Source organism: Ranitomeya variabilis, chromosome 6, assembly GCF_051348905.1.
Source record: "Ranitomeya variabilis isolate aRanVar5 chromosome 6, aRanVar5.hap1, whole genome shotgun sequence".
Classification (NCBI taxonomy): Eukaryota; Metazoa; Chordata; class Amphibia; order Anura; family Dendrobatidae; genus Ranitomeya; species Ranitomeya variabilis.
The window spans coordinates 580,623,241-580,636,973 of NC_135237.1; the positions used below are offsets into that span (position 1 = coordinate 580,623,241).

The window sequence follows — 13,733 nt, forward strand, 5'->3', positions numbered from 1 at the left end:
TGAGAATAAAAACAACACAAAAAGCGAGAATGAAATAAATATATACAAATATAAAATAACAGAATTATACATGAATTAAGCTGCAAAGAAATGACGGAGATCAATAGTGAAACAATTTCATTTCTGTGGTTGAGTCCGTCAGGAAACCTTGTGCGCAGCGTAAAAATCCAATCTGCTTCACGGGTGAGTAAAGTTCTATGGAAATCACCCCCACGATGAGGTTTATTGACCCTTTCGATGCCAGAGACTCTGACATTGTTGTGGCTAGAAGGGCACCCACTCTTGGGAACATTTTATCACCCAGTCTATTTATTTCAGAGAAACCGCAATCTACATGGTTACGTTGTAAAGGTAGCTATAAATGTAACGTCCGCAACTGTTCCACCTGTAGACAAATGATCACCACTAAATCTTTTACTGATCATACGGGTTCTAACATTTTTTATATAAAGAAATTCATTAATTGCAATACCCGTTTTGTAATATATAAAATTGATTGTGTTGCTTGCAATAAATCTTATGTCGGTTGCACTATTCGTAAACTAAAGAATCGGGTTTCTGAGCATCTGCATGACATTTCTAATGAAAGAAATTTTACCCGCAATATCTCTTCTGCAGCCAAACATTTTATAGATTATCATTCACGTGACATTTCATCTTTCAGAGTCTCTGGCATCGAAAGGGTCAATAAACCTCTCGCTTTTTGTGTGGTTTTTATTCGCACATATTTTCTCAGGACCTGTTCATTGATTATATCATGTGATTTGTATCAGGATTCTCATTGGTTGTCGGGTCTTTAAATAACGGTGTTTGTATGGGGTAGATTAGCTTGGATAAAGACTGCTTGTCAGTCGAAACGCGTCGCTTACCCTCAGGGGTTTATGGTGGGTCCAGGGAGCCTGTACTGCTATTTTAACCATTTGGATTAAAGATTTATATTTTATCAAGAGCAAGCTGGAAATTTCGTTTTTTCTATCCTTAATGCAGCAGCCAGGGTCGTCCATCTGGCTAATCGTTACTCGGACGTGTCCGCTCTTTGCCAGTCGTTACACTGGCTGCCCATTCATTACAGGATACAATTCAAAGTACTTGCTCTCCCCCACAAAGCTCTCCACAGTGCGGCCCCCTTACATCTCCTCCCTCATTTCTGTCTATCAGCCTAGCCGACCGCTGCGCTCTGCAAATGACTTTCGTCTAACCTCTGCACTAATCCGTACCTCCCACTCCCGACTCCAAGACTTCTCCCGTGCTGCACCAATCCTCTGGAATGCTCTACCCCAACATATTAGGACCAGCCACAATTTGCATAGTTTTAGGCTCTCGCTCAAAACACATTTGTTCAGAGCGGCCTATCACGTTCCCTAATCAGTCATTTTATGTTTGTGTGTAGCCCATTCACTATCTCATCTACCCCCCACCCCCTGAAGATGGCCGGACCCTCATTGTAAATACATCATTGTAAATACTCACCGGTACTTTGTATCTCCCCACCTCATTGTAGATTGTAAGCTCTCACGAGCAGGGGCGGCTTATTGTGCTTTATTATTGTATTGTTAACGTTGTTACTTATGACCGTTGTGTTTGAAACTGTAAGGCTATGTGCACACGTAAGAAAAGAGGTGCAGAATTTTCTGCACAAAATCTGCATCTCCTGGCAGAATCCACAGCTGCGTTTTTTGTGCAGATTTTATTTCTATAATGGAGGGCTGCAGAACTGCACAAAAGTAGTGACATGCACTTCTTTGAAATCTGCAGTGTTTCTGCGCAGATTTTTCTGCACCATCTGCACAGCTTCTTTTTTCTTTTCACATTGATTTACATTTTACTGTAAATCACAGTGCAGTTCTGCAGCGTTTTTTTGTGCTGCAGATTTCAAAGAAGTGCATGTCACTTCTTTTGTGCAGTTCTGCAGCGTTTCTGTACCCCTCCATTATAGAAATAAAATCTGCACAAAAAAAACGCACAAAAAACGCAGCTGCGGATTCTGCCAGGAGATGCAGATTTTGTGCAGAAAATTCTGCACCTCTTTTCTTACGTGTGCACATAGCCTAAACCGTAAAGAGCTGCGGAATATGTTGGCGCTATATAAAGATTATTATTATGTGAAGTGTCTGGTATCGAGTGCGTATCACCCACAGACCAGTGGCTTGTGTGAGCGCTTCAATGGTACCCTCAAACAGATGTAAGGCATGCTGGCTGACACAAGAACGCGACTGGGAGCGGTACCTCACACACCTGCTATTCGCTTACCGAGAGGTTCTGCAGGCCTTGACGGGGTTCTCCCCCTTTGAGCTCCTGTACGGCAGGCGAGTCCAGGGACCTTAGGGTGAGCATGCTCGGGGTAGGCGAAAAGCCTTTCACGTCAATATGATGAAGGCTCATCACGAACGTGAAGCCTACGTCCTAAAGGTCTGCAGCCTGCCCGAAGACGGGAGGAAGACTGTTGTGAATTCTGCTCTTGGGTTCCCTCCGGTGGTTGTTGGTGGTAGTGCAGTTGTCCCTGGGTTGCAATCCTGGGCAGGTGTCCCTGCTGATTGCAGCTCTGACTGGGGTATTTAGGTGTGCAAGATTCATTAGCCCTTGTCAGGTGTCCATTGTTCTTGGAGGTTTTTCATCTGTCTGGTTCCTCCTGCCCTGCTTCCAAATCAGCAAAGATAAGTGTCTGGTTTTTGTTTCTACAGCACACATGCTGTGTGCTTTACAATTCAGTGCTATTCATTGTTTTTTCTTGTCCAGCTTAGACTGTGTTTGGATATTTCAGTCAAGTTGGATTCTCAGGAGATGCAGATATACATTCCATGTCTTTAGTTAGATGGTGGAATTTTTGTATTATCTGCTGTGGATATTTTTAGGGTTTTAATACTGACCGCTTAGTATTCTGTCCTATCCTTCCTATTTAGCTAGCGTGGCCTCTTTTGCTAAATCCTGATTTCTGCCTGCGTGTGTCTTTCCTCTAATACTCACAGTCAATATTTGTGGGGGGCTGCCTATCCTTTGGGGTTCTGCTCTGAGGCAAGATAGAATTCCCATTTCCATCTATAGGGGTATTTAGTCCTCCAGCTGTGTCGAGGCGTCTAGGATGTGTTAGGTACACCCCACGGCTACTTCTAGTTGCGGTGTCAGTTTAGGGATTGCGGTCAGTACAGGTTCCACCTACTCCTGAGAAAGTCTCATGCGGCTCCAAGGTCACTGGATCATAACAGAAGACCCCCTCCTGGACATGCTGGCCCAAGCCAAGGCCGGTGGGGCCCATCAAGGACGTGGAGGTAAGCGCCTTGTTAACCGAACCCCAGCGGTCACAGTTGCGGACCCCGCTGGAACTCTTCCGGCAATGTTCTCCAACCGACCTGGAAGGACTGAGTTAGCGGTCCACGAGGTGGACATTGGGAATCATGCCGCACTACGGCAAACACCCTATCGGATCTCCGACCAGGTGCAGCAGGTTATGCGCCAGGAGATTGATGAAATGTTACAGCTGGGGGTGATTCAACGGTCAAAGAGAGCGTGGGCCTTGACTGTAGTTCTCGTACCAAAGAAGGATCAGACCACCCGGTTCTGCGTGGACTACAGGAGGCTCAACACCATCACAGTCTCTGACGTGCACCTAACGCTGCGCATCGAGGAGCTGCTTAAGCGGTTAGCGCCAAAAGGGCAGCGAACATGGCAATGCCGACCGGTTGTGCCGCCGGGGTGAACTATCCGAGGTGCACATGGAGGAGTACCGAGAGGTTCTGCAACCGTAGCGCAGTCCAAAAAGGGGAGGTGTAATGTAAAAATGCCATATTATGAGTTTAGTTCTGGAAGATTCCATGGCAGACACGCTGTGGGCCATTCCGCACCCCCCCTCTTCTCACTCTGCCTGCTGCCTGTGTGTGTAATTCAAAACCCCTCAGTTTCCCTCCTCCCACAAGAAATTTATATAGCTCTACGTTGCAAATACCAGACTCTGAACACTACTCATTCCCCCTCTCACCTGGTACTGGCCAAAACTAGTAGAGAAAGCATGAGATTCTTTGTTCTATTAAAGTGATATATAGGGGCACCGATATGGGCTACAGATATAAGAATTATATATTCCAGATGTCCATCGATAGATCTATAACTCACTGAAACCGCTAGCAGCTAAACGCAACAAGTGCAGAGAGTGGATTTCTCAGTTAGCGAGTCATGTAGTTACTCCGTGTTTACACTTAAAAGATCATTGTGTATTTAGTATACGAGATTCATACAGCGAGGTAGGCATAAAAATAGTTGCCATAGCTCCAAGTAAAGGTGAGGTTTCAGCCTCTAAGTGAGGTCACGACAGGGGGAGAGCCTGGGTTTTGGTCTGTGAGACAGCAGTCTTGCAGTGTCTCGGTCTGAGGTCTAGCTGCTATACAGGGGTGATGCATCTGGATATATGCTCATCTTTCCCCCACAGCACATGGTCAGCCATCAGATGATATGACAACGAAATGCAAGTGATTTTTCAACCTTAATCCCATTTTATTTGTAATGGTCTTGTACATATGATAATTGTCTTTATAATATCTTTTTATACTTTGTACACACTGCCTACCTTTTTTTGGAGTAAACTATAAAACTGCTAGCTTGTCTCTCCTTGCTCTATAACGAACTGACACGTCCTCTGAAATGAATTACGCTACTAATTTGGGTTGGCTCCGGACCCGTTAATAATCACGAAATCGGAGCTGGTGGCAGCGGAATTTGTCCTGTGCGGTTGGGAGTCTTTGTAGCGACTGGCGGCATTGATAATTATTGTTCCTGCCTGAGTGGGAGTAGTTATATTGCCCTCGCTGCAGCGTGCCCAATAGCCAGTGCAAAGTAAGTCAGCCTTTCTGGCGACTAATTATCCTAGGTGCAGTACCATGACTGACCTGAGGGTAAGGGCGGTGCCAGGGAGCTGCAGGTTCCAAACCGGAACTGGGAAGTGGGATATAGATAAATCCCCTTCAGAAAAGGAACAGGGGCAACCGAACAACCCCGGTTCATGACAAATTGGTGTGAGCGGTGGGTGTAGTGAAATATGTCTAGGTATGATTGTGTGACTTGCAGTGGTTTAGCATATGCCCTGAATGCTGCAGGTCTCACCAAGGTGTTAAAATGTGTTATCCTGAGAATGCAGCCTTCTGTCTCCAATCTCGCCAGCCAGGGGGCCTAGCTAAGGACCAGGAAGGAGATGAAGCGCTTCATACCTTCGGCTCTTTTGAAGAGAGATGTCAATTAGGGCCTGACACCATCTATCCGTGAGAAACTTTTAGGGCCCCTTTCCACTTGCGAGGAAAACGGACGAGTGCAATCCGATAAAAAAATTGGATTGCACTCGGACCAATGTTATTCAATAGGTGTCTTTTCATTTGCGATTTTTTTCTCAGCTGAAATCAGACTGAGAAAAAAAAAAAAAAAAAAATCGCACAGCACTCGCACCATGCAAGTTCTGTCCGATTTTTACGCACCGGTGTCCTTTGAAAAGCCGGCAATTCAGTGCGGTGTACAGTAAAATCACACTGACAGGTTAGAATAGAGTAGATATATACACATAGAATAGGTATATATATATATATATATATATATATATATATATATATATATATATATATATATATATATATATATATATATATATATACACATAGAACACATACATACACACACACACACACACACACACACACACACACACACATATATATATTTATTGTCAGTGAGACACCTATATATGTATATTTATATTTAATGCAGCGCTAGATAGCATAAAAGCCGCTAATTCAATTGCCGGCTTTTCATTTCTCCTTCACAAACCCGACAGGATATGAGACATGATTACATACAGTAAACCATCTCATATCCCCATTTTTTTTTTTTGCATATTCCACACTACTAATGTTAGTAGTGTGTATGTGCAAAATTTGGGCGCTGTAGCTATTAAATTTAAGGGTTAAATGGCGGAAAAAAATTGGCGTGGGCTCCCGCGCAATTTTCACCGGCAGAGTAGTAAAGCCAGTGACTGAGGGCAGATATTAATAGCCAGGAGAGGGTCCATGGTTATTGCCCCCCCCCCTGGCTACAAACATCTGCCCCCAGCCACCCCAGAAAAGGCACATCTGGAAGATGCGCCAATTCTGGCACTTGGCCACTCTCTTCCCACTCCCTGTAGCGGTGGGACATGGGGTAATGAAGGGTTAATGCCACCTTGCTATTGTAAGGTGACCTTAAGCCAGATTAATAATGGAGAGGCGTCAATTATGACACCTATCCATTATTAATCCAATTGTCTGAAAGGGTTAAAAAAAACACACACATTATTAAAAAGTATTTTAATGAAATAAACACAGCGGTTGTTTTAATATTTTATTGCTCTCTCAATCCATGTGAAGACCCTCGCTTGGCAAAATAATAAACCAACAATATACATACCTTCAGATGACCTGTCACGTCCCACGAGGTAATCCATCTGAAGGGGTTAAAATATTTTACAAGCAGGAGCTCTGCTAATGCAGCTGTGCTGGTGCTTGTAAGCCCCGGGGAATGAAGGAAATGTAGGTCAATGACCTATAGTTACCTTCAGTCGCGGTGATGCGCCCCCTGCTGGTTGTCCTATGACCTCGAGCGTGGGAAAAAGTTCCTAGGCTGCTGTTCATGAGGACAGCCAGCAGGGGCGCATCACCGCAACTGAAGGTAACTATAGGTCATTGACCTACATTTCCTTCATTCCCTGGGGCTTACAAGCACCAGCACAGCTGCATTAGCAGAGCTCCTGCTTGTAAAATATTTTAACCCCTTCAGATGGATTACCTCGTGGGACGTGACAGGTCATCTGAAGGTATGTATATTGTTGGTTTATTATTTTGCCAAGCGAGGGTCTTCACATGGATTGAGAGAGCAATAAAATATTAAAACAACCTGTGTGTTTATTTCATTAAAATACTTTTTAATAATGTGTGTTTTTTTAACCCTTTCAGACAATTGGATTAATAATAGATAGGTGTCATAATTGACGCCTCTCCATTATTAATCTGGCTTAAGGTCACCTTACAATAGCAAGGTGACATTAACCCTTCATTACCCCATATCCCACCACTACACGGGAGTGGGAAGAGAGTGGCCAAGTGCCAGAATAGGCGCATCTTCCTGATGTGCCTTTTCTGGGGTGGCTGGGGCAGATGTTTGTAGTCGGGGGGGGGCCAATAACCATGGACCCTCTCTAGGCTATTAATATCTGCCCTCAGTCACTGGCTTTACCACTCTGGCGGAGAAAATTGCGAGGGAGCCCACGCCAATTTTTTCCGCGATTTAACCCTTTAATTTCAGAGCTAGAGCCCCAAAATTTGACACATACACACTACTAACATTAGTAGGGTGGAATATGCAAAAAAAAAAAGGGATATGAGATGGTTTACTGTATGTAATCATGTCTCATATCCTGTCGGGTTTGGGAAGGAGAAATGAAAAGCCGGCAATTGAATTAGCGGCTTTAATGCTATCTAGCGCTGCATTAAATATAAATATACATATATAGGTGTCTCACTGATATATATATATATATATATATATGTATATATACCTATTCTATGTGCATATATCTACTCTATTCTAACCAGTCAGTGTGATTTTACTGTACACAGCACTGATTTGCCGGCTTTTCAAAGGACACCGGTGCGTACAAATCGGACAGTAATACGGATGTCATACGGATGATGCAATTACAAAAAACGGATCATGCGATTAAAAATCGCATTGCACTCGCATGACACTCGCATACGTTACATCCGTTTTTTCGGTCCAGATTACGGACCGTTTTTTCTCTCGCAAGTGGAAAGGGACCCTTACACAGGGAATACCAGAAGAAAATAATATATTCATTGGTGGAGTGGCCATGGTCCAATCAGAGACAAGCAATTATAATATCAACATGAGGGGCTGGTCTAGAAATTTTACCTCCAGGGTGACTCTATAAATTAGACCTACACCCAAAGGGGGGGGAAGGGGGGAGTGTTCACAGATTGAGGGGCAGCCTAGCTCATGTGTTCCAGTCCATATTCACCCCCCCCCCCTCAGGGAGCAGAAGCAGAATACAAATTAGCTATTACTGTATGTTTTCTCCTTTTTCTCCTGTTTATTTTATACTGTTTTGCATATCTGTATGTTTTGTTATTAGCATATTTTTATACTTTTCTTTACTGTAAGCACTGTACCTTTTTGTATTAAAGCATAAAACTTTAACAAGTTGAACCTTGTATGTTCTAAAGAATCCATAGCCTTAAACTGTTTGATCCTTATGAGTGGCAGACAGTAGTACTAATATTTCCGGGACTCATCACCCGTGTGTTTGGTGAGTGGTGGCAGCGTGTATGAGCGGGTGTGTGGTCTGGGTCGGTGTGTGATTTAAGGTCCCATTACAGCATAGGACAGAGGCTGAATGCTGGACTGAGAGAGGGGAGATGGGGATGCGCCTGCAAGGGTTAATCTAAGTCACGTGCTGAGAGCGGGCACGTGACAAATTAGTGGCAGCACGGAGGGATCCGTGACAGTGGGGATGAAAAAGGTATCCTCCCCGTGAACCGTGACATATTATTGGTGGGATTCTTGACACCTGCTCTAGTGTAAAGACACAAACGGACAGGGACAAATGAAAACCGCAATCAGACAAAAACACTCACAATTGAGTGGGAAATAGGGAAGGGGAGGGTGAGGCGAACCAAACGGGAGCAGAGACTGGGAGACACAAACCAACTACACGCAGAAATCTCCTGAAACAACTCAAAACCGCCTGCTCCTTCTCAGCTCACTTCTCCAGCCCCAAACCAGGTAGCAGCAAGCTATCACTGGCAGCAGTGCCTTCCTGTACATGTTACCGCTCTCACACAAGGGTATATAGGGGGCTCTGGAACGTACCATTTGCCAGGGAGAGGTTGGCCAGCGTCTGCATGACAAAGAAATGTGGCAGAATCCCCGGCTGGAACTTCACCAGAATTTCCTCCATGACGGAATTAATGAAACGTCTCCCAACAGCTACAAGGACGTTACTGGCTGCCTGCTGCCACTCGAAGATGACATCCTGCAGGTGACAGGAAAGCAAACACACAGGACAAAGTTACAGGCGCCCCCACAGGAGGAACGGACACAGTGTCAGTGGGAGACAGACACACAGGAGGAACGGACAGTGTCAGCGGGAGTCACACACACAGGAGGAACGGACACAGTGTCAGCGGGAGTCACACACACAGGAGGAACGGACACAGTGTCAGCGGGAGACACACAGGAGGAACGGACACAGTGTCAGCGGGAGTCACACACAGGAGGAACGGACACAGTGTCAGCGGGAGTCACACACAGGAGGAACGGACACAGTGTCAGCGGGAGTCACACACACAGGAGGAACGGACACAGTGTCAGCGGGAGTCACACACACAGGAGGAACGGACACAGTGTCAGCGGGAGTCACACACACACACACACAGGAGGAACGGACACAGTGTCAGCGGGAGTCACACACACACAGGAGGAACGGACACAGTGTCAGCGGGAGTCACACACACAGGAGGAACGGACACAGTGTCAGCGGGAGTCACACACACACAGGAGGAACGGACACAGTGTCAGCGGGAGACAGACACACAGGAGGAACGGACAGTGTCAGCGGGAGACAGACACACAGGAGGAACGGACAGTGTCAGCGGGAGACAGACACACAGGAGGAACGGACAGTGTCAGCGGGAGACAGACACACACACAGGAGGAACGGACACAGTGTCAGCGGGAGTCACACACACAGGAGGAACGGACACAGTGTCAGCGGGAGTCACACACACAGGAGGAACGGACACAGTGTCAGCGGGAGTCACACACACAGGAGGAACGGACACAGTGTCAGCGGGAGTCACACACACACAGGAGGAACGGACACAGTGTCAGCGGGAGTCACACACACAGGAGGAACGGACACAGTGTCAGCGGGAGACAGACACACAGGAGGAACGGACAGTGTCAGCGGGAGACAGACACACACACAGGAGGAACGGACACAGTGTCAGCGGGAGTCACACACACACACACAGGAGGAACGGACACAGTGTCAGCGGGAGTCACACACACACACAGGAGGAACGGACACAGTGTCAGCGGGAGTCACACACACACACACACACAGGAGGAACGGACACAGTGTCAGCGGGAGTCACACACACACAGGAGGAACGGACACAGTGTCAGCGGGAGTCACACACACAGGAGAAACGGACACAGTGTCAGCGGGAGTCACACACACAGGAGGAACGGACACAGTGTCAGCGGGAGTCACACACACACACAGGAGGAACGGACACAGTGTCAGCGGGAGTCACACACACACAGGAGGAACGGACACAGTGTCAGCGGGAGTCACACACACAGGAGGAACGGACACAGTGTCAGCGGGAGTCACACACACACACAGGAGGAACGGACACAGTGTCAGTGGGAGTCACACACACACACACAGGAGGAACGGACACAGTGTCAGTGGGAGTCACACACACACACACAGGAGGAACGGACACAGTGTCAGCGGGAGTCACACACACACACAGGAGGAACGGACACAGTGTCAGCGGGAGTCACACACACACAGGAGGAACGGACACAGTGTCAGCGGGAGTCACACACACACACACACACGAGGAACAGAGTGTCAGCAGGAGTCACACACACACGGCGATATCCACACACAGGAGGAACGGACACAGTGTCAGCGGGAGTCACACACAGGAGGCGATATCCTCACACACACACACACATACACTGCTCACAGGAGGTGGTATCAGCACACACACTGCATGTAGGAGGCGGGGGTTGAACACACAGAGGTGGTGGGGTCGTCTCAGCGCACACCTTAGACTTGGTCATCTCGCTGGATGCCAGGACGATGGTCAGTTTCGCTGTCTCCTTGCTCAGGTTGCCCAGGTTGTTCTTCACCACCGTCTCCATTGCTCTCAGGATGATGGTGCGATGAGCGTACGATAGCTGGAGAGACAAGAGAGCCAGAAATTTACTGGCCCCCCGAGGGGAGCGGCAGGAGGGCTAGAAATGCACCGCCCCCCGCGAAGAGCGGCCCGACAGCCAGAAACATTCCGGCCCCAGCGGGGAGCGGCACAACAGCCAGAAATGCACCGGCGGCCGCCTCCCAGCAGCGCGGCTCACACATACGCCTCACCTTTTCATGCTGGCGCAGGTAGGTGTCGCAGGCCTCCAGCACCTCCACCGGCGCGGTCTCTCCTATGAAGCACAGTGAGCTGTAGATCTGCTCCTGTACGTCGGGGTCCTTGTCAGTCGAGGCGTCCATGAGGGTCACCGCCAGGCCTGGAAAGGATGGACAGAAGTCACGCACCTCACCTGCACACCGTCCACAGATCCCAGGGGTCACAGACCACCCAGACGGTGACACAAGAGGCGTCATACAGCAATGCCCACCACAGCCACCGAAACCAACAGCAAGCAGAGGTATTACACCATGCTACACCGCAGCACCAGAGGCCCGAGCACCACACTATACCAGAGTCCAAAAGCAGAATAGTGAGCTCTGCTCTGGAGGTGACCGGAGGATAAGACATGATGTAACAGCAGAATAGTGAGCGCTGCTCTGGAGGTGACTGGAGGATAAGACATGATGTAACAGCAGAATAGTGAGCTCTGCTCTGGAGGTGACCGGAGGATAAGACATGATGTAACAGCAGAATAGTGAGCTCTGCTCTGGAGGTGACCGGAGGATAAGACATGATGTAACAGCAGAATAGTGAGCGCTGCTCTGGAGGTGACCGGAGGATAAGACATGATGTAACAGCAGAATAGTGAGCGCTGCTCTGGAGGTGACTGGAGGATAAGACATGATGTAACAGCAGAATAGTGAGCGCTGCTCTGGAGGTGACTGGAGGATAAGACATGATGTAACAGCAGAATAGTGAGCTCTGCTCTGGAGGTGACCGGAGGATAAGACATGATGTAACAGCAGAATAGTGAGCGCTGCTCTGTAGGTGACTGGAGGATAAGACATGATGTAACAGCAGAATAGTGAGTGCAGCTCTGGAGGTGACCGGAGGATAAGACATGATGTAACAGCAGAATAGTGAGCTCTGCTCTGGAGGTGACCGGAGGATAAGACATGATGTAACAGCAGAATAGTGAGCGCTGCTCTGGAGGTGACCGGAGGATAAGACATGATGTAACAGCAGAATAGTGAGCTCTGCTCTGGAGGTGACCGGAGGATAAGACATGATGTAACAGCAGAATAGTGAGCTCTGCTCTGGAGGTGACCGGAGGATAAGACATGATGTAACAGCAGAATAGTGAGCTCTGCTCTGGAGGTGACTGGAGGATAAGACATGATGTAACAGCAGAATAGTGAGCGCTGCTCTGGAGGTGACTGGAGGATAAGACATGATGTAACAGCAGAATAGTGAGCTCTGCTCTGGAGGTGACCGGAGGATAAGACATGATGTAACAGCAGAATAGTGGCTGCAGCTCTGGAGGTGACTGGAGGATAAGACATGATGTAACAGCAGAATAGTGGCTGCAGCTCTGGAGGTGACTGGAGGATAAGACATGATGTAACAGCAGAATAGTGACTGCAGCTCTGGAGGTGACTGAAGGATAAGACATGATGTAACAGCAGAATATTGAGCGCAGCTCTGGAGGTGACCGGAGGATAAGACATGATGTAACAGCAGAATATTGAGCGCAGCTCTGGGGGTGTCTGGAGACACGGCTCGGTGCTGATAGTTGGGGTACTCACGCTTTACACTGGAGCTGGCCATGCTGGCTGTGGCGTTTAGGGTCCGCTCGTCCGTTTCTTCAGTGTGTCTGGTCAGTGGCGGCATCTACACAGCGCCCCCTTTCATGGCGCCATCATCCAGACCACCGCAGGAGGAGAGAAAGTGAAATAAGAGCGAGAAGTGACACCGCGCCTCCCCCACCCGGCACCCGCGGGATCCACCCAGCAGTCAAGTGATGAGAGCAAACAAGCCTGCGGCCCAGACACAGCGAGCGGCCCCCGGGGCAGAGCACGAGGGCCACATGGTGAGAGGTCACAGGAGACACCGGAACTGATCACACCGTGCAGGAGATTAGCACCTGCCGTCCAAAAGGTCAGAGGCGAAGCCCCCAACCGAGGACCCCGAATGTGACCACAGTAATGCCACAAGGAAAATCAGAAGGACTAGACCGCAGCGCTCAGAGTGTGACCGGACACAGGCGCGCTCATCATCAGACACGCGTCATTAACGGCGCTCACAGGGCTGACATGTGACAGTGACCGGGGGAAGGGCGGCCGACATCAACCCCACACCACAAAATCACTGACTGCTGCCATCAACAGGCGTCATCAGGGGGCAAGGCTGTGATCACAGTACAGTCTCCTGCCCCGTCCTCCTCCACCACGCACCGACTCCTGCCCCGTCCTCCTCCTCCACCACGCACCGACTCCTGCCTCGTCCTCCTCCTCCACCACGCACCGACTCCTGCCCCGTCCTCCTCCACCACACACAGTCTCCTGCCCCGTCGTCCTCCACCACACACCGTCTCCTCCTCCACCACACACACCGTCCCCTGCCCCGTCCTCCTCCACCACACACACCGTCCCCTGCCCCGTCCTCCTCCACCACACACACACCGTCTCCTGCCCCGTCCTCCTCCACCACACACCGTCTCCTGCCCCGTCCTCCTCCCCCACCACACACACCGTCTCCTGCCCCGTCCTCCTC

General features: G+C 48.8%; 1 protein-coding gene across 3 annotated transcripts in view; it reads right to left on the minus strand.

Annotated features, from left to right (window-relative positions):
- The window catches only part of MROH1 (maestro heat like repeat family member 1), a 190,050-nt gene that overhangs the window by 173,323 nt on the left and 2,994 nt on the right, over positions 1-13,733 (minus strand). For all 3 annotated transcript variants that reach the window (XM_077271559.1, XM_077271557.1, XM_077271558.1), the window contains exons 2-5: positions 12,767-12,865; positions 11,192-11,337; positions 10,870-11,001; positions 8,896-9,058 (exon numbers count right to left, since the gene is read on the minus strand). In XM_077271559.1, coding sequence (XP_077127674.1) covers positions 8,896-9,058; positions 10,870-11,001; positions 11,192-11,337; positions 12,767-12,851 — 526 coding nt within the window. In that variant the 5' untranslated portion in view covers positions 12,852-12,865. The remainder of the gene's footprint in view (positions 1-8,895; positions 9,059-10,869; positions 11,002-11,191; positions 11,338-12,766; positions 12,866-13,733) is intronic.